This window comes from Lynx rufus, unplaced genomic scaffold, assembly GCF_022079265.1.
Source record: "Lynx rufus isolate CCGP_SWC_20201006 ecotype Redwood Valley unplaced genomic scaffold, mLynRuf1.p SCAF_11, whole genome shotgun sequence".
In the NCBI taxonomy this organism is placed as follows: Eukaryota; Metazoa; Chordata; class Mammalia; order Carnivora; family Felidae; genus Lynx; species Lynx rufus.
Genome location: NW_025814825.1, coordinates 56,152,351 through 56,172,362, shown reverse-complemented (window position 1 = coordinate 56,172,362; position 20,012 = coordinate 56,152,351). Strand labels below are relative to the sequence as shown.

The window sequence follows — 20,012 nt, the reverse complement described above, 5'->3', positions numbered from 1 at the left end:
GTTTTATGTATACAAGTTAGTATAGCATCTTAGATAACTTTCTGCACTTAAAGAGTGAGAAAAAATTTTTTCTTGATCAAATGATAACAGAATTACAGGCTAAGGTCATTCTTCATATCCACTCTCAAATCTTTGTCTCCAAGAATATATTACTGCTCAAACTCTGCCCCCTAAAAGCTTTTGAGTTGAAGCCATCCAGTTCTGTTTTTCTAAAACAAACAGGTCACAATGCATCAGGCAAGTCAGTTACTTCACCTTAAAAGGGATTTAGATAGTAATTCCTAGTGGAACGGTTGCTGTAGGGATTAACGGGAAAAGAGTTTCTGTCACATTGTTTATGTGCCATATATAGCATTGACTTGATTTGTTTTTCTTTCTAGTTGTTTCTTGTGTTGTAACTGGAGTCCCTTTTGCTTTCTCCAGAGCATCTTTTAGGTGTTTTGTCTGACATGCAGTCTTACTGAAAACTAGAAATCTTGGCTATGGTGGCTGGGTTGAAGAGAGAAACCTTATCTACTGGGGTATTGGGGTTTAATCGGTATTGCCTCTGACTCGTATATCACGTCTCTTGAGAATGGCTGAGTAGATTTCACATTGAAAGGGTAATTTGGAATGACTTGCTTTAAAATAAGGCACGGGGTGAGGGACGCTTCAACGAACTAGAGAGTCACTTTTCGGAGCAGCCAAAACAGGGGTAACAGGAGGCCGAACGTGGTACAATTGGAAGCGTGTGAATGACATATAGATACTACGAGTTTAAAGACTGTTTTCAAACGTGAACCCAAAGCAAGTCGCAAAGCAGCCCCTTCATATTGGCTGATTTACACTTCGGCTGCTGCTCAGGTGGACAGCTCAACCTTGCAGGCTCCTCAGTGACTTATCTGTGCTTGTCGGTGGTCGGTGGTCGTCGAGTTGCCTTTGTCTGTCCCTCTATCTATTTTTTTTTTTTTTTTTTTTTTATGTTTTAAACAGTCACAGGAGAATGGCACAGGCACATCCCTTTAAAGATGTTCGGGAATCGAGTTCAGAAACGTGCGTTATTTGAATTTTGTCTCATTTTATGGATTTGGATGTCGAATCTGGTATTTAAAGTTTATTTTGATTTTTCTTTTTTCTCTGTGGGCACACACAAGGAATTATCACACCAGCCAGTGTCCTCCTGAAGACAACCCTTAATGCCACATCAACAAGCGCTAAAAACAGATGATTGTGAGGAAGCCTAAAAGTGATCAAAAAATGCTGGAGAGCCGGCGGGGAAAGGCAACTCCAGGGCAACTGACAGTGCTCCCCAGCGTGAGGCACGTTTGGATGCCCAAGGCATAGACCCACCCTGTAGGGACACCGAAGTAGTGCTCTAGTGGGAAAACTGTGCCCGTCAGAGAGGCACCTGCCTTTCCTTAGCAGCCACAGCTGACGGCGTGGGCCAAGTCGTACTTGGCTGCTGACGGACAGAGTCTTGCTGTGTGTGTAGAGTGTCGGCTCCACGAAGTTAGGTATTTTTGCCCGTTTTGTACACTGCTGTCCCCGTGTGTTAAAGAGTGCCCGGCACACAGTGGCCATGCACAAGACGCTGTGGACAGGGGAGAGAAACAGTGGCTTCAAACATAGAGCCCCAGTTGTGCTAAGAAAGCTAAATCTGAAATTTGTTACTGTCCTTAAGTTCTGAAATGGATAATGAGCCTAAAGGTATATTATAGGTCAGCGGCAAAGTCATGTTGGTCCTTTTTATCATTCCCCCCCTCCGTCTGCTCCTCAGAACGCTAGAAATATTTTTGTTGATAGCATAACGTCCATTTTTCAATAGTGGCATATTTCACGTGACGTCTTTTGTGCTACCAAAGCATCTATTACCCATTCCAAGTATTAAAACCCCCAGGTCAGGTTTAGGATGGATCCAGGCCTTACGGGGCTTGGAGCTTATGTAATTTTGGGTCTCCTCCTTAAGAAAAGGAATACAGATTCTAAATAGAAAATTAGGTATAATGCTTTGGAACGAACGACCTGTGCAAAAGAGGAGCCTTGAAACCTGGGTTCCATTATCTTCCTGCTTCTGATTTTATTGTTCCATTCAGGAAACCAGACACCAGTATTTTTTATAGAAATTTCTGTTAGATCGTGGAAATCCGGGAAGTAAATGACTTGTATCAATGCAGCGAATGCACCTCCACCTTAGAAACCTCAAAACTACCTACCTTGTGAATGTCGCCACCCACAATAGAAATTATGAAAATGTAATGTGTGGTCACAGGAATACTAATAGCAAGAAGAGCTTAGCATTGATCCAGCCCCTAGAACCTCCCAAACTGTGGTGAGCGTTTTCATAGCTTATCTCATTTAATTCTCAGAATAACCCTGTACCCAATATAATTATCCTCGTATCACAGAAGAAAAAAACTGCGGGTCAAAGGTGGTGAAAATGATTTGCTGGTATGTGGTGGGGTGAGGATTACAATTGGAGCAGTTAGCTATCAGAGCCCTTCTTAAAAAGCCCAAAGAGTATTTTGGTGAGGCTATTTCAGAGGGCTAACAACTGATGAGGCTGCACCCAAACTGCCAGAAATAAGATCTGATTCTTTTGACCTGGGAGGAGGTCCTTAAAGGTTATCAAGAATCCGTTATTCAGATTAATGCGAAATCCGTAATGCTTTTTTTTGTCTCAGAGACAATGGTGATGGTTTTCTCATTAGGTTGATCACAATAGGAGGCAGAAAACTCAGCAAAAAATATTTCGATCCTTGCATTTTATTTATTCCTTGAAGTTGATAGTAAACCATGAGCAGTACAACCAACTTCTCTTTTTTAAGGCATCTTTTGAACCAAGTGGCTTTGACTGAATATGTATGCTAGAATAGACTGTGCCAGGAGATTAGTAGTGAAAATGTACTCAATTATCATAATTTTAGCAAATGCTTGTAACTCCAATTTTTAAAAATCACTTTTGATAAACTTAACAGCGGTTAATATTCTCTCTACAATGGGCCATAGAGCTAATGATAAATATTATCCTGAACTTTCACCCTAGTTTCCTAAATACAGTATTTTTATTCAAAAAAGCTATATGTTTTTATTAAATGGTTAGGATTATACTCCATTTGGTATTATTTTAGCAAACAGTGTAAAAATAAAAACTAGGACATTCTTTTTACCACCATGCTTTCCTCAAACTACCTGCACAGCCTAAAAATTTTCCTTTGAAAATTGTTCTTCTACTCCTTAGACAATAAGTCCCCTGAAAGTTCCAATTTCAAATACTGGTGAAAATCTGACTTTAGTTTCTCTCTTTAATTGTGTTAGCTTGAAATACAATATTATAAATCTTAAATTGTGTGAGTGTATGTTTTTAGACCCTTAACATTCTTGAACAATGAATGCTTTTACTGAATTTATTTTTTTTTAGACAAAATTATCCATATATTAGAGATCCAGGTCCTATTTTCTTTAAGTCATTCATCTGTAGGTGTGTCTTATAACAGATTTAAACAAGACAAAAAAAAATTTATCCAAGCAAAGATTTCAATTATTTTAATACGGAAGGTGCATCCCATCCCATTTTAGATTAAAAGAAGGAAAGCATATGTGGACTGTTCCCAAACCATTGGGATAATTGCTAGACTCTTGGGGTTTTAAATTTCTTTCCATTTCTACTTTGTACGTCTACATTCATCTTTTTCCCTTTAGAAGAAAAGATGTGGAGTGGGCTGCTACCTCCTGGCCTAAATGAAAGTGATATTGAGTTGAATTCTGAAGATGAAGCCCCATTAAAGAACTCTGGACTTAACTCACAGGAAGATAACGAAGATGGGGCCATTACAAAAACAGAGATCTCAGATTTCCCTGCAGATGGACCAAAACCCGACGTGGAGGCAAATGTAAATACCTATGAAGAGTGCCCCTCTGGAGTTCCCTTCAATATGTGGAATGTAGGTTCTCTGTGATGTGTTCTTATTGAAGCCAGTGCCTGTGTGTTTGTGTGTGCTCCTGTGTGTGTTTCTGCCGTGGTCAGAACGCCTGTGTTCTGGGGAGATGAGAGATAGGGAAGATTGACTCAGAGTACTCTGTGGGTCTGCGGTCAACCCGTTGGCCACTCAGGTACTTGCTTTCATTTTTATTTTGTTTTTTATAAAAAGAGGAAGAAAAAAACTGGTAGGATTAGCTACTTTGCCTAACATAATACATGAGTTTCTATCCTAATTTGATCTCTTTGTCATCTGTATGAGTCATTGAATTTTACTCTCAGATAATCAGATTGACTTAGGTAGAAATAGATGAAGATAAAAACTCAGATTGTGAAGGAGTCTTAGAGAATAGAGTATCTCAAGAAGAACTGAACTACTTTTGTTAAATTTGTATTTTTATAAATGCTAGAATATATTTTTAATCCGTAACATGTTTGTAATTTTTTGAATATGTGCCTTGCCTCAAAATGTATTTGTTTCTTGTTTTTCTTTTTTTAACTTTTATATAGAAATTTCAAGAATTGCATAAAAAACATTCTGAACAGAAAAGCTCAGCATCAGGATTCAGAAGAAGGAAAAGAAAACGCTCCAGGAAAGGTGCTTTGTTTTAATTCAAGTTAGTTGTCAGTAGTGCTAATGTTAAGTTGTGACTAATTGAGCTCAGCAATTTTTAATAAACATAATTTTGAAATAACAAATGAATACTCAGGTATTGACACTTTGTGAATTCTTTTCAGGTAAATTGAAGAATGAAGAAGAGTCTCAAAGGTGGGTAGAATTTAAAATGTTCGCCTATTCTGGACAGTATTGTGAAACTTATAGCAATAGTTGAACTACTTACCTCTGAAACATAGGAACTAGTTTCTGTAGTTCGTAACTGTGGTGACCAATTAAAAACACTAAAAATGAGTTCTTGTCTCTTCTTTCAGTGCCCAGACCTCAAGTGAAGCCCAGTGGAAGGAGCTTACTCAGTATTTTGGAATCAATGATAGGTTTGACCCCCCTGTTAAAAAGAAAAAAATTGACAAGGTAAGATATCTTTTTATGGCCTCTTACATTAGTCAGTAGAAAATGTTTGAAAATTGTAATGCTTGTAATTTGAAAATGTTTGTAATGAATTCAGTGAAAAAGTTAAAACACTTCCTGTGTGCCAACCAAGATGCTAGGTAAACATGTAAATATGTAGTTATAAATAATTTAAAAAAAAAAAAAGGCTGTTAAGAAGGAAGTAAACAGGATTGTTGTAAAGAAATTTAAAATGGATACCCCACTTTAGGTGGTCAGGGAGGGCGTTTCTTGGAAGATGCCATTCCATTGAGACCCGAAGGATAGGAAGGAACCATCCATGCACAGAATGCTCGTGAAGAAGTAATAACCTGCGTAAAGGTCCTGGGGAAGAAAGAGTCATCATGGGACATTTGAGTAACTGTAAGAAGGTCAGCCTGGCTGGAATGGAGTCAGTGAGAGGAGAGTGGCCCAGGATAGGATTGGAGAGGGAGGCAGCCAGGAACCAAAGCATGAAGCACCTTAAGGGCCCTGGTAAGGAATTGGGTTTCAGTTACAGTGCAGTTGAGAGTCATTCAAGGGTTTTAAGTTAAGAGACTGATATGATCGAAGTTGTGTTTAAAAAGATTGCTCTTGTGTGGAGAATAGACTGTGGATCAGCAAAAGTAGGCAAGAAGAGAACAGGTAAGAGTCTCTTCTAGGCGCAAGAGGACGGTGACTTGAACAAGAATGGTGCTACAGAAGATGGAGAAGAGTGGACAGATTTGAGGTCTACTGTAGAAGGAGAGTTGGCAGTATTTGTTATTTGCCTCTGATGCTTGTGAAGTGATAGAGAGGATTTGGGGCGTGAGGAGGGAAAGAGAGCCATTCAAGTGTTACCTTCAGCAGCGGTATGAACAGTGATGCTAGTTACGAATGTGGGAAGGCTGGGGAGGGGAGAAGATTTAGGGTGGCCTCTGTCCAAAGTTCAGTTCAGGGCATGGGTGGTGTGAGCAGGCAGGAATAGAGAGACGGTTGGTAAAATGAGGCAAGAACTCAGGACAATCTGAGCTGGAGATACACAGTTGAACGTCCTCAGTCTATAGATGATGTGAATCCTTAGTAGAGTCTTGAATGAGTGAGTAACTTACATATTCACATCCTGGACTCCAGGAGCATGAAAACTGAGCACTGAATGGTAGGGCTAGAGGCTCAGGGGCCTGCCTGGTTGAAGCCCAGGTATATTGTATCCTGCCTGTGTAGACAGATTCCTCCTTCGTGAATCATTTCTGTAGATCACTGTGTGTACACAGAGACCATTACCATTTACTGACTAATCAATATTTCTTGTCAAATAGACCTCAGACTGTAAACCCATCGTTGGGGGGTATTGCATCATTGAGGGCACGTGCATTAAGGAACTGACAGCAGAACTTTGCATGTAAACCTTTTGATTCCAGCTTTGCTAAGAATTCTTGTCGTCAAGTTCTAGAGCACTGGGGACTTGAAACTAGGATCACTTTCTCCTACATCATTGCTGCTTCTGAGCAATCTCTTTTTCACAAATGTTCAAGCAGGTGCAGAAGTGCTTAAATGCCTACAAAGAAAGATCACATGAAAACCCAGGCTTTATGACCCCATCCTCAGTCCTCTGGCTTCACCGCAGAAGCGCTGGTCGGCACTTTAAAGTGTCGTTGTCCTGTTCTGGACCCCTGTGATTGTGGTGGGCCGGGAGGACTGGTTTTGTGAGAAGGATGCTCGCGATTGCATAAGCTTGTTCTACAGCACGAGGGAGGAGGGTCATGCTGTGGTGGTGGGCCGGGCTCTGGCCGACCTGCAGAGTCCCCACCGCTGGTTGTTCTTTCGAGGGAAGGAATGGTTCAGTATTGCTTCTCATAGGAAATTGTTTTGAAGTTTTACTCCTGAATTAGGTGGTCTTTGATCTTCAATTAATTATAGCACTTGTTATGTTTTTTCATAACTGTTGACTTTAGAGTGTCTAAACGAGTTTCATAGTTGAAGTTAGGGCTCTGAAGTTAAATTTTAAATTTAAATTTTTAACTGTTCTGAAGAGTAGAAAATTTGAGAGATTTTTTTTTAAAAGTCTCTCTGTATCAGATTGTTATTATTACCCTATATACGAAATTGTCCCTTCTCGATATGGGCCAGATACGGCTGTCATTCATTGTGAAAAATTTGAGGTTTGTGTAGAGGAGCCTTATGAATACTAGGATTCCTTGTGCAAAATCTTTTAAACGACTCAGTTTTATGAACTAGTCTTCTCTTTCACATTATACATTAGATGTGTTCTAGGAAAAGAAGTTTTAAGTCAAGCATCATTTTAAAAACAGTGATCTATTTTATGAGTTTGGGTTTTGTTAATGGAATACACCCTCTATATGAGTGACATCTGACTAAGAAAGTTATGGCGTTTTTCTAAACAAGGAAACCGGTGCTGGCCAGACTTGCATCTGGCCAGGATTTTGCCAGCACTCAATATTCTATAAATAAATGTAAGCCTAAAAGGAAAAGATTTAGTGAGGCCAGATTTCGTATTCTCTTGGTAGTTTAGCATCATTGCACACCAGCAGGTTTGCACTTCGGTTTGGGATCCTGTTTCACTGTTTTACATGCACCCCTTTTGCTCATGCTTAAGTCTACTGTGAATCCAACAGAAGAAATAGACATTGAAGAAATGTCCACGCTGGAGGTGCCAAGATAAAAGCTAAGAAGAAATGTAAGGCTAGAAATCTAGAGAGGCTCATGAAAATCTGTGATGCAGTTTGGAGAAAACTAGCATGAATTTCTAGTCCATTATTTTATTTCTCTGGAGCAAAGGCTGATCTTTTGCCATATGTGAGAGAGCCCTTTTATTCTGTATTCGGTCCATCCTCAAGAATGTAAAACAGAACAGACTTCTTAATCTTGTGTCTACTGTGCAGTCCTTCTCCGTACCCGCCCCCCCCCCACAACCAACCCCCAGTTTTCTCTCTTTCTCCTCCTCCCTTCCTACCTTCTTTTTTCGAACACTGTCAAGCTAAAGCTGTGGCTCAACCGATTATATGTATTTATGACACTGCCATCACCTGTTTTCTTAACATTGCAGAAAGGGTTGTATTTTTAAAATGTAGTATTCCCAATATCCAAAGCTGTTTTAAAATGTAGTTTGTATTAAATGCAGCTATAATTGTGTTTCTGGAAGTAGTTCTGGGACTTACTAACCATTCTGTAATCAGAACGTAATTATTTTGAATCTATATAGAAATTTCTTTAGAGCAAATTTCACTCATTAATTGCATTATAAAAATCTCAAATATTCCTTAGTTGAATCAATTTGATGAGTCACCAGTCATTATTGAAGTAGTTTTATATGTATTTCATGGATACTTTTTGGCATGAAAAATCCGTTAAATTTTAATAATTTTAAGAATAATTGCACAATGTCTGATTTTTTTTTTTTAGTTGTTTATGAGAGGAAACAGTTCCTGTATAGTGTATCTTTTTTCAAATTTATTTATTTATTTATTTTTAGCAGAATGCTTTTCCCAATCAGAATCGTACATGGAACTCCAATACACAAATCATATAAAAAGCCAGCTTCCCTGAGGGAGTGGGAGGGAGGGAGGAAGAAGGGTAGTGGTGCGGAGGGGGCAGAAGTGGTAGCAGTGGAGGGGAGAGGTGTAGAGGCGCCACGCGCGACTGTTCCACTGGCATTAATTACAGAGCATTATCTTTTGATCCCCAGGTGATCCCTGTGGGGGTGTGTAGGTGGGGCCAGTATTCTCATAATGTAGATTGACTAAAGCCTAGCACGATTTTCTGTAAGAAAACAAACAGCAGGTAAGACGTGAAATGAGACTTTAACCAAAGTCATTTGGTCTCAAATCTAGATGTTTCCTAAGTAATAGCCCAACTTTGTTTTTATTTATCTGATTTAAATAATTTAAGTAGGTATGATTTATACATAAAGGTAATACCACTAATTCTTAGTTCTGCCTTAACCCCCCCCCCCCCACTTCTTTTTGGAGAGATCACCTATTTTTTTTCCCTTAGATATTTGGGTCTAATTAGAGTACAGCAAACTGTAGCAGACAATTCATTTATATTCAGCTTTAAAAATTAAATATATTATCTAAATAAATGAATATTTAACAGTAACATTTCTATAGAAATATATTGTGCAGTTTGACTGAAGGAGCCTTAATCACATGTTAAAGAGATTGTGCATATGCACATATGGAGGATTGGTCCTTAATGTTAAACCTAGTACCCAGAAGTTTCTTTGATGTTTGTCATCCTGCCTTCTTGGCATCAGCAGCAAAACTGTTAGTTAGAGGTGACTTATTGCCTCGTTGGGGACCTGTTAGATACCGGCCTTCGATGATTTTCCATCTGTGGCCAAATTGGCACCCTAACTGGTCTGTACTGAGGTATAGATAGCTTCAGCTAAATTCTGATTCCCGCCGGAAGGCATCTTAGAAGCACACCTAGGCCCTGCTGAGTCATCAGTGCTTCTGTGCCTCCTCGCACTTCTGTGGTGTGAGAGACATCATGGACGATTCCAGGAAAGGTACTCTCGGGTCCAACTTAAGACTGTAAAAGCCTTAATACTCAAATCTTACTTCATGAGACTACCTACTGACTCTACGTTGAATTCTTGGGTCTTATGCTTGGGGCTGAGCCCTTGATGATTTGTGATGAGGTCTGTAGCCATACAGAGCTAAGCCTTATCTTGGTTTTAATAATGGTACCCTGATTTAGATAAAATAATATGACCAACTTCTTTATCGAATGATGCTACATTCTAAATTTTTGCTAGGTATTTTACATATATTTCCTTTGACCCTTACCATAAACTTGTGGCGACTCCGGTATCACGTTTTTTGTGAGGGTGAGGTGACTGTAACCTGTAGAGGTTTAGGAATCACCCAGAGTTTCTTGGCTGTAAGTAGAGGAGCTCAAATTTGAACTCTGGGTCTGACCTCACCAGCCATGTTCTTTGTAAACCATTATTAACTTATGGTCTTAACATAGTGGAAATATTTTACCTTAGGATGCTTTTCCACAAGTGAAGCATTTCGAGTGTATTTGGAATGTTAATGTCTTCTTATAGAAGCAGAAAGTTTGGGTGTGCATACAGAATCAGAGATTTTTCAGAGCCAAATGGCACTATTATATTTTATTTAAATAAACTGTCAAAAAGAAAAGAAAGAAAAAGGAAAAAAGAAAAGGGAGGAAAAAATCCCAGTTCTGTCTAGTGAAATATGTTGAATAAAAAAAAAAACAAAACCTTAAAAGAGCTAAAAACAAAGTTGAACATGTAAGTGGAATTTTATTTCTAGGAGAGAATTTGGGTTATCAAGCCAGTCGTCTCTTTTTCTTTAAGGAAACCAAGGCTTTGCCCTTCCTTTAGGGAAATCTCATTTGCCCGGAGCCGTGGCCACCTCTCCTGGTTTCTGTTCCAGTCTGTGTCTACTGTATTACACCAGTGCTGGGAATGGCTGGGGAAATGGGAGTGGGTTGATGGCGAAGTGATAGATTTGTAATTTTAGCTGACTTATTTTTAAGTGAAAATTATACTTACAAGCTCAGCAGTTGATGTAAGTTTCTAGAGGAGGGGAATATCCTTGTTTTCTGCCCTTGTGATGTTAACTGGAAATGGTGGTTCTGTAAAAACCAAAAGGACGTAAGTTAGCAAGTTGATGCAGCGAAATGACTTGACAAGCAGATCATTGGTTTATTCAAGGTATTGGTGGTAAGAAGTAGAATGGATTCCTTTTTATTCACAGATGTATGGTTACTCAGGTTCTGGAGGAAAAGAGTGCAGCAGCCAGGACTTACCTAATCTTAGGAAGCCTACGGAATCGGAGGGAAATACATAGAGCTAATAAGTGGAATAAGCCAGACAGGCCCAAGAATGGATGCTATTAGTGACCAGGTTGTTGAAATAAAAGGTTGAGATTACTGGCTCCCCCAGAATTTGTGGAACAGGGAAAACTGGAGTTTGCTGTTAGTATTTTCTTTTCTTACTTGTTTGAGGAGATACTTAATATTCTGTTCAGGAAGGAGTCCCCATTAGGCCATTGTGTTAGCATTTCTTAAATAAAATGCTTTACTTATACTGTAAAAATAGTAAACAAAAAGGTCCAGAGGCAGGTACTGTGCTAAGCTCTGGGAGTCCAAGATGGAGAAGGTATTCTCCACGCCCTAAAGGAACGAATATTCTAGTAATGGAAAGATTTATATATAAATAAGTACAATAAAATATGGCTCTTTTTTAAACCATTGGGGTATTAATACCCCAATATTACTGTTGTGGAATTTTCTTGTCCAAGTGGTGGATAAATGTTCCTCCTTTGGGTGGGCGTCCTTTCAGTATTAATGCAACCGTGGATTATTGCACTGTGATCACTAACCCAGTAACATGTAAGAAGACCAGGCCGGGTGCTGGGACACACCACGCCAGTGACACACATGTCTGTCCTTAGTCAGCCTGGAACCCAGCTGGGGAGACAGACCCACAACTCACTGTAGTGTGTTGGACCCACAAGTGCTGAAGAGAGTGGCGAGAGCAGTGTGGAAGGCAGTTAGGTACTGGGCACGGGGCAGAGTGAAGCAGAATCGGTGGGTGTGTACTGGTGAGGGAACCTGCAAAGGTGGAGACGATAACATTCGCCATGAGCTGTACAAGGACGGTTAAGATTTTTCCAGTAGAAACACATCAGAGGCACAGGGGACATATAAGAATAGTAAATGTGACCAGAGATTGGGAAGTATAGCATTGCCCGAGATGGGGTTAAGAAAGCATTTGGGGACCCTATTGTGAAGGGATTTCAGTGCAATAAAGAGGAATAAAGAAGTTATCATGTTTTCAAGCTGACTAATGACATGGTATCTCTACTTTAGAAAAATAGAAGACTAGATTGGAGAGGGTTCTCATCTTCCAAACGGGAGATGACGAGGCCCTGAAGAAGCCCAGGAAGGTGGCATGAGATACCCTACAAGAAGAGTTAAGAGAAGGATTGGAGGCACTGAAGACTAGCGAGGATTCTAGTAGGGGTGACTCAGTGGGTGGTCATCTCTAAGGGGGAAGCAGGGAAGGAAGTGATGAACTTGGTTTTAGGCATAACAAAAAGTTGGAGACCCTACCTTTGCAAGGCTTCAATATGAAGGTAACTAGGAAGTAGCTGGAGGTGTAGATCTTGGTATAGCTGAGAGCTCAGATGGTTTGAGTTACATAGAGATACAGAGAGCAGCTTATAAGATGTAATTGAAGCCCTGGGACTGAGTACGTTACTGAGAAGAGGGAAGAGTAAGAAGAAAAGGGGGCCAATCACAGAACCTTGAGGACCGTTATAATTAGAGTTATAATTCAACAAGAGAAGATGAAGGGCCTCCAAGGAAATTGAAGGTCGGTATTTGGGGAGATATTTTAAGAATAAGGATATAGTTGACATAGTAGATGATCAAATAGGAGGAGGACAAAGTGCCATTTGTGACTGTAGAGGGAGCAAGTTTCAGGGAAGGATGTGGACCAGACGAATGGAGGATGGAATTTGGGGGAGGGGGTGACAGGAGGCAACCGATACATTGTTTTACAAGAGAGAAATGAAGTACCAGCCTAAGAAGAAATCAGTTTAAGGAAAGCAAGCTGTGTCATGCCATCCACCCCCAGGTCCAGAATGGGGTGGACAGGTGTGTTTGTAGGGTGAGAAAGATGAACAAAAGAGAGAGGAGAACATTTAAACACAGGCTTCTGAATGACAGGTAAGCAGGTAGGACTGTGATGAGCGCAGGTGGTGGGGTTAGTTTTGGAAAGAGATGATTCTTTCTTAGAGGCCGTAGGGGCAGAGGGACAGTGCGGGTGAAGATTCACCTTGTGAGGTTGGATGAGGGGAAGGTTGTAGAAAGGACACAGAACATCCAGTACCTTTGGTTCTTCTCTTCCCCTTCTCTCCTTGCCTCAGCCTCCCATGAAGTAGAGGGTGGGGTTGTAATCTGAGAAGGAAGGAGGTAGGGTTGAGGGGATTTGAAAAAATAAGAAAAGTAACAATTTCTTAGAGGAATGTGGGAATTCTCAAGGGCAGAATTCAGCGCCCACTCAGCTAAGTTTGAAAAACAACTTTTAGGGGCGCCTGGGTGGCGCAGTCGGTTAAGCGTCCGACTTCAGCCAGGTCACGATCTCGCGGTCCGTGAGTTCGAGCCCCGCGTCGGGCTCTGGGCTGATGGCTCAGAGCCTGGAGCCTGTTTCCGATTCTGTGTCTCCCTCTCTCTCTGCCCCTCCCCCGTTCATGCTCTGTCTCTCTCTGTCTCAAAAATAAATAAAACGTTAAAAAAAAAAAAAAAAAAAAAGAAAAACAACTTTTAGTAGAAGCCAGTGAATTGAGTTACTGGGTTTTCTCTGCCACTGCTGAGACACCTAGGTGTTAAAGTGGTAGAAACAAGTGCTTGGGAATGGCCAAAACAAAGTAAGATGTTGGAGGAAATTAAAAATATTGCTTAGGTCGGTGGTTCTCAAACTTGGGCCTAGTTAGCATCAGTGGACTTCTGGGTCCCGATCCCAGTTTCTGATTCAGAGCATTTGTATTTCTAACAGGTTCCTGGGTAATACTGATGCTGTTGGTCCAGACTTAGACTTTGACAACCGCTGGCTTAGAGTTTGAAAAGGTTAATCATGGGTTGTAGGTCAGAGAGGGAGGATAGGAGAATCCAGAAAGGGGCTGGAGGACGGCCGGAATAAATACAGTGGTGCCAGGATTAGGGTTACAAACGAAGACAAGGCAGGTTCACTGGCTGCAAAGACTTGGGATAAGTGGAAGGACAGAATCTTGAGTTCAGAGAGAATTCCAGATTGTAAAGCTTTGGAACTGGAGCTTTCAGATGATGTGTAGTACGTGGCCCAGAGCAAACCTATTCAGAGTATTGGTCTTCCAGGAGATACAGAGCTTGTGTCTGAATATAACTCCGTGTACTGCTTTCTTTTTTGAGAAAGTCCTGCTGTCCTCCTCCCTTACCCCTTTCCCCTAAAAAAAAAAAAAAAAAAAAAAAAAGTCAGAACTGTGTAGGCATGTAGTTGATTTGCACCTGGCACAAGCTCAGTTCATGGCCTGGCACCATTCACAGACCTGAACTGGTGCACAGACCACACTTGAAGTGTCCCCGGCCTAGAGTATGGACTCTGGGGTGGACATTAGTTAGAGGTCCCTGAGGATGAAGGACGTTGGAAAAGTGAGTCCAGCATGTTTTTTGGACTATGAGGAGAAGGACTATGGGAGACTATTTCTGCAGAAATACAAAAAAGAGTAGTTGGCGACCGATCAGTGATCGTAGGACCCGCATGGGAAAAGGACAGGAGAGCCACCTGGCCTGGGTTCAGGGACTAGGGCTATTGAATGATGGTCTCGAGCTGCAGTTGGGAGCAAGGAAGAGAAAAGGCTGTCATCCTCTCAGGTCCTTCCTTAGGTGGGATGAGGGATTGTGTGGAAGAACGATCCTCACCCTGCAGGGACCCTGGTGATAACCTCCCGGTCTGTGTTCTGTAATCTTTTTACGCAGATTATGTGTGGGCATTTTTAATTTTTGTTTCAGCAGAGGCTGCCCAGGAACGAAATTTCTCCTCGTTGATGGGTATAATCAAGCAGTTGGCTGACGGGAGGAGGCATTCCTGGGTCCCCTTTACGAGATGAGGGAGAAGTCGGGAACTGAAAATGTGGAAGACACATGCGCTAAGCCATTGTTAGGGCAAAACGTTCTTGTGAGAAACGTCTTAGACCATTTAAAAATTTTTTAATTTTCCGTAGTAACTATTTCCACGAGCTAAAACTCAATTATGTCAGTCTAAGCGTCTTTCCATAAATGTGTGATGAATCCTACCTCGTCTGTTTGGTAATCCCATGAAAATTTTAATTATCGTTTCCTAAAGCATCTTCAGCTGGTAAATAAATACGTTTCCATAGGAAAGTAAAATCATTCTGGTATGTAACTTTCCTCCTGTATTTAATATCCAGCTTAATCCCTCTAGTCAGAGACTAGATGGGCTGTTGAAGGAGGGCCTTAGGCTACAGGAGGGGGCAGTAGAGAAAAGAGGCAGAGGAAAGGGGTGGTTGAGAACACAGGCTCTGGGCACACCCAGGTTCAAGTGATAGCCTTACTACTTACAGACTCTGTGACCTTGGCCTACTTAGTCTGAGGCCTCTCTGTTTCCTCGTGTTCAAAACAGGATAGCAGTGTTGTTTTGTGGAGTTGTTATGAGGGTAAATGAGCTTTCTTATAGTACTAAGCCAGTAATAATAATAAGCATGCCATCGATTTAACCATTATTATCATTAACATTGTATGGTTAGTAAGGGAAAGCGTAGTCCTTGAAGTCACAGAAGTCTGGATTGGCATCTCCTCTTTCTTAGTTCAAGAAGTTATCGGACCTCGAAAAAGCCCTATGATCTCTCTGCGTGGCCTTCTCCTCAGTAAATGGGAGTGGTACAGACTGCCACAGGGCTCATTGTGAAAATTAAATGACCTAAGTATGCAACGTGTTCGGCGTAGTCCTGTGACATAGTCTTTGCTGGCAAATGTTTGCCTTTCATTCCTGCCTTTAAGTTTTAGGTTTCTTTACTTTCTAGTCCGGCCTTGAAAAGAGCATCGACCAGGCTGTGGAAGAGTGGGACATCGAGAAGGCGGAGGAACTCAGCAACCAGCTGGCCACGCGAGAGGTGAGTCAAACTGGTATTTGCAGATTTTCTAAAATAAATGTGCATTCTTTTTGTGATCATGAGTAAGTTCAGTATTCAAATATTTGATCTTAGATTTTCTTTTCCGCCCATTTTCTTCCCTCTTATTCTGCCACTTATGCTGAAATGCTGGGTTTTACTTTTGTCTTTAATGTTTTTAAATCATTCTGGTTTGAAACTTGTGGTGGAAATAATCCATGATTGATATTCAACCCTAGATTTCACCTAGGTTTCAGAGAGCTTTTTGCCAGTTATGATGAAAAGACTGGCTTTCTTTTTCCATTTGCATCTTTAATTCAGTTTAACTCTCCCTGAGGGCAGCTGTGCGCCACATCTCTCAACGTTCTCCTGGCCCTCGCTCCCCCACACGCTTTCTTACTGCATATTCTGAACTTCTCCCTCAGCCCTAAATAATTTTCAGCTTTTTAAAACTTATAGTCTATAGTATAAAACTAGTAGATATATCGCATATTCTTTTTCCAAGTACACAAGGCTTCCAGAAGATTCCGGCCTGCACCTTTTGGGGGGAATATTTCTCCAATTGGGAATTGCTGTCAGGTGTCACTAAGCAAGAGCTAAGAGCTCATACTGGCGTATGTTTTATTGTTGTTAGTGTTGTTTTGTGGTTCTTTTTTGTCCTCTTTGGGAAAAAAGATCGACCATAGCTTTCCCATTTTGGGTAAGCTGCCTACTTACTTCACCTCATTCTTTTTTGTTTTTGTTTTTCTTTGCTTTTGCCTTTTTTTTTTTTTTTTTTAGGGTTTATTTATTTTGAGAGAGCGAGCGCATGAGCAGGGGAGGGGAAGAGGGAGAGAGAGACTCTCAAGTAGGTTCGACGCTCAGCACAGAACCCGACTCAGGGCTCGATCAGACGAACCATGAGATCACGACCTGAGCTGAAATCAAGAATTGGATACTTAGCTGACTGAGTTGCCCAGGCGTCCCAACTTCACCTTATTCTTAAACTCTACTCCCTGGTGTTTAATTACATAGGCAGCATCATAGGTCATCTGTGTAAACTGTTGGCCACATGTGCTATTCTTTCTTACTTGCCTGCAGGTGAACATTTGTTCTACACTGAGATTAACGATGGAATTACTATTTCGGTAAATTCTTCTATGGAAACACCATCTCACCCTTCTGTCTTCCAGTGTCAGACAATCTGTTGATGGCTGTTTGCTGGTTTGTTTTCTGTTCTTGGCTACAGGCCATAAGTATCTGGGTTTTTTATGTAGGGAAATGAACAAGTTCAGAAGTGAGGCTTAGGGATTCAGAAGTTACCTTTTTTTCTCATAGGCCTTTAAAATCAGTTGTCACGTTAAATACTTCTGTTTATAATGTGTCTGTGTATTTATTTATTAACGGCTAATCTAAAGGAAATTATGAAGTTCTGAGCTTGAGTTTGGGACATAGGTAAGAAGCAGCATAAATGGCAGTTATGCAGCCTTTCAAAAAGTGACATTTTGGGGCATCTGGGTGGCTCAGTCGATTGAATGGCCAGCTTTGGCCCAGGTCCTGATCTCAAAAATAAACAAACATTAAAAAAAGAAAGGAAGGAAGGAAGGAAGGAAGGAAGGAAGGAAGGAAGGAAGGAAAGAAAAGAAAGAAAGAGAAAGAAAGAAAGAAAGAAAGAAAGAAAGAAAGAAAGAAAGAAAGAAAGAAAGAAGAAAAACTTTAGGGAAAAAAAAGCGACATTTAAAAAAAATCAGTTTCCTTTTTTTCTGTTAAAATTCATTCTTCCCTTCCCAGCTTATATTTCTTGTGCTGTAAGTTTGACATTTGCTCTCTTTCATCTTTAGAGTAGCCGTGTTTTGATTTTATTGATTATAGCCTTCATTGGATAGAATAGCATTTTATCACTCTGTTTTCAAATAGAAAGATTCAGGGATAACCTTTTAACGAAATGAATTTGATAGTGTGTTGAATGGTCCTGCAACCTCAGTTGGACTTAAGTGTTAGCTGGCAGTTAGTAGAGTGGCTTCTTCAATTTGATAGGTACTTGGCACTTATCTGTACAATCAGCTGTGTGTCAAAAGACCATCTTTAAAATTCTGTTCAGCAGTAGAGCACTTAGTGTTTGTTGGTTCTGTTTTGGCACTTGGCACTTAGTTTTCCATAGAGCTGTTGTCAGAGGTAGTAGGTAAGTGTCTTGGGTAGCCTGCGAATATAGACAATGTAGCAAATTATATCAGTAGTTTATATCATCTCCAAATTTGGGGGAGTCCACCGTGAAATGTCAGAGGAGGGTGGGGAGGGACATGCTTATGGGGCTGGAAGAGAGTAAAGTAGTATGACTGTAAGGGTAGGGAGGGGTGGACAGAGTAGGAGGTAGGGACACATGATGGAGGTAGGGAGGAGTGGCTGAAGACATAAGTGGCAGAGACTTTCAGAGACTGAAGGTGTTTAGGGCGGCAACACCAATCACTGGTCTTGGTCACCTGTAAATAGGTAGGTGTGGAAGCTTTTGGCAGCTTTTTCTGAATCTCTCATTTGGGTCAGAAGCAAGGCTCCCTAGAGAACCGGTACTTAACATATACCACTAAAGTGCATTTTGTGACACGTGCTTGAGCACGTGTCTCTTGAAGCCCTTTAAAAATTGTGGGTGTTTGTTCCTGTTTGCTCTCCAGCGAATGCTATACCATCAGCGTGTGGCTGATCTCCGAGATGACTGTATAGTTCCAGTAAAGCCAAGGATAGAAGCCTAATAAAAACAAGCAGGGCCTTAGGGTGTGGCTTCCTGATTGTTCTCAGAAACGCTGCAGACTTCTTTATCTTTACCTCTGTCCCAAAGATCATGGGACGGACTGGTGTACCCTGGTTGGTGCTTGTCCATTCTTCCTTTCGGAAGACCCAGGAGTTGTTTATTTTGTGATCTCTACCAAATAACAAGTTGGCTGTGACTCATCCAGTGGCCCCAGGTCAGTAGGTTTTCTCAGGTCCTTGCTTATTAACAGAAGAAAGAAGAATGCAAGGCCTCGTCTACAGCATTAAAATGTGGGCTCCACGTGACCCATCTGTGGCTGGCTGTTTTTCTGGTTTTTGGCTTTTTCAGTTCATTAGCACCCCCACCTGAGGCAAGGGTGATTCGGAGAGAAGCATTCACTTTACTGCAGGCTCTATGTTTTTCATAGGTAAAGTTAGTAATGCTAAAATTTTAAGAGTTGAATACATTTGATTTTTTTTAAAAAAAAGTTTTATTTTGAAATAATTTTAGACTTTCAGAAAGTTGCGAAGTTTATGAAAAGATTTTCTATTTACCTTCACCCAGATACCCAAGATGTTAACGTTTAACATTTGCTTTGCCATTCATTCTAATTTATATACCTCATTTAGATTTGCCAAATGTCTCACAGATTTCCTTTATAGCTAAAAGAACAGTTTCTTTTTCCTGGTCTAGGACATTGCATTTTGTTGTCATGTCTCTTTATTCTTCTTTAATCTGGAAAGTTCCTCAGTCTGTATTTCTTGGGACATTAGCATTTTTGAGGAGTAGAGGCCAGTTATTTTCTAGGATGTCCTTCAATTTTGGTTTGTCTGATGTTTCCTCATGCATTTTTGGCAGGGGTGTTGCAGAAATGATTCTGTGTTCTTCTCAATGCAAGATATCAGGAGGCACATGATATCTGTCTGTCCCAATTTTTGATGTCACTTTGAGTTTTTGGTTAAGGTGGTGTCACCAGGTTTCTCCACATTATTGTAACGTGACTGTTGTCCCTTATGTAATTAATACATATCTCATGGAGAGATGGGAGAGAACTCGAGACTATGTAAATATTCTATTTCTCATTATACTTTACCCAGTAGGTTTAGCATCTACTGCTAATTCTTTTCATCTTTGGGACGGTTATTATTATGGTGGTTGCCAAACCAGATCTTTAAAACATTATGGGATTGAACTTTTCATCTTTACCTGGCAAACTAAACCCAAAATTTGTCTTGAATGAGATAGTGGATTATGTAATCTTCTATGTATACGTTAAATCTCGCAGAAAAACCTGGACAGTCGAGAATTGGATATAGTTTTTTTAAATGACGCACTTGGGAGGGATGCCTTCCCCGCTAGCAGTGATCGCTTGTGAGCTTCCCTTTCTCTGCCGTTTGAAGGCGCATGTCAGAAAGCACGGAAGATGTGCCTTCCCAGCTGCAGAGACGTGTGTTTTCTTTGAGGATATTAGGTTTCTTTTTTTTTGTGCTTTGTTTTGTTATGCTGCTGTTTTAGAAATGGGAATTGCATGGCACTGACTAGGTATTTTCCATTTTAAGGGTGTGATTTCCTATTACCTTTATGACAAGTGAGATTGCTTCAGAAATACAGGATATTTTCATCACTTGTAAAGATGAAATG

General features: G+C 40.7%; 1 protein-coding gene across 3 annotated transcripts in view; it reads left to right on the top strand.

Annotated features, from left to right (window-relative positions):
- Positions 1–20,012, top strand: part of FAM204A (family with sequence similarity 204 member A) — a 31,723-nt gene that overhangs the window by 1,171 nt on the left and 10,540 nt on the right. For all 3 annotated transcript variants that reach the window (XM_047073507.1, XM_047073508.1, XM_047073509.1), the window contains 5 exons: positions 3,679–3,920; positions 4,466–4,553; positions 4,694–4,724; positions 4,886–4,985; positions 15,560–15,649. In XM_047073507.1, coding sequence (XP_046929463.1) covers positions 3,679–3,920; positions 4,466–4,553; positions 4,694–4,724; positions 4,886–4,985; positions 15,560–15,649 — 551 coding nt within the window. Of the gene's footprint in view, positions 1–3,678; positions 3,921–4,465; positions 4,554–4,693; positions 4,725–4,885; positions 4,986–15,559; positions 15,650–20,012 lie in introns of those variants that run through there.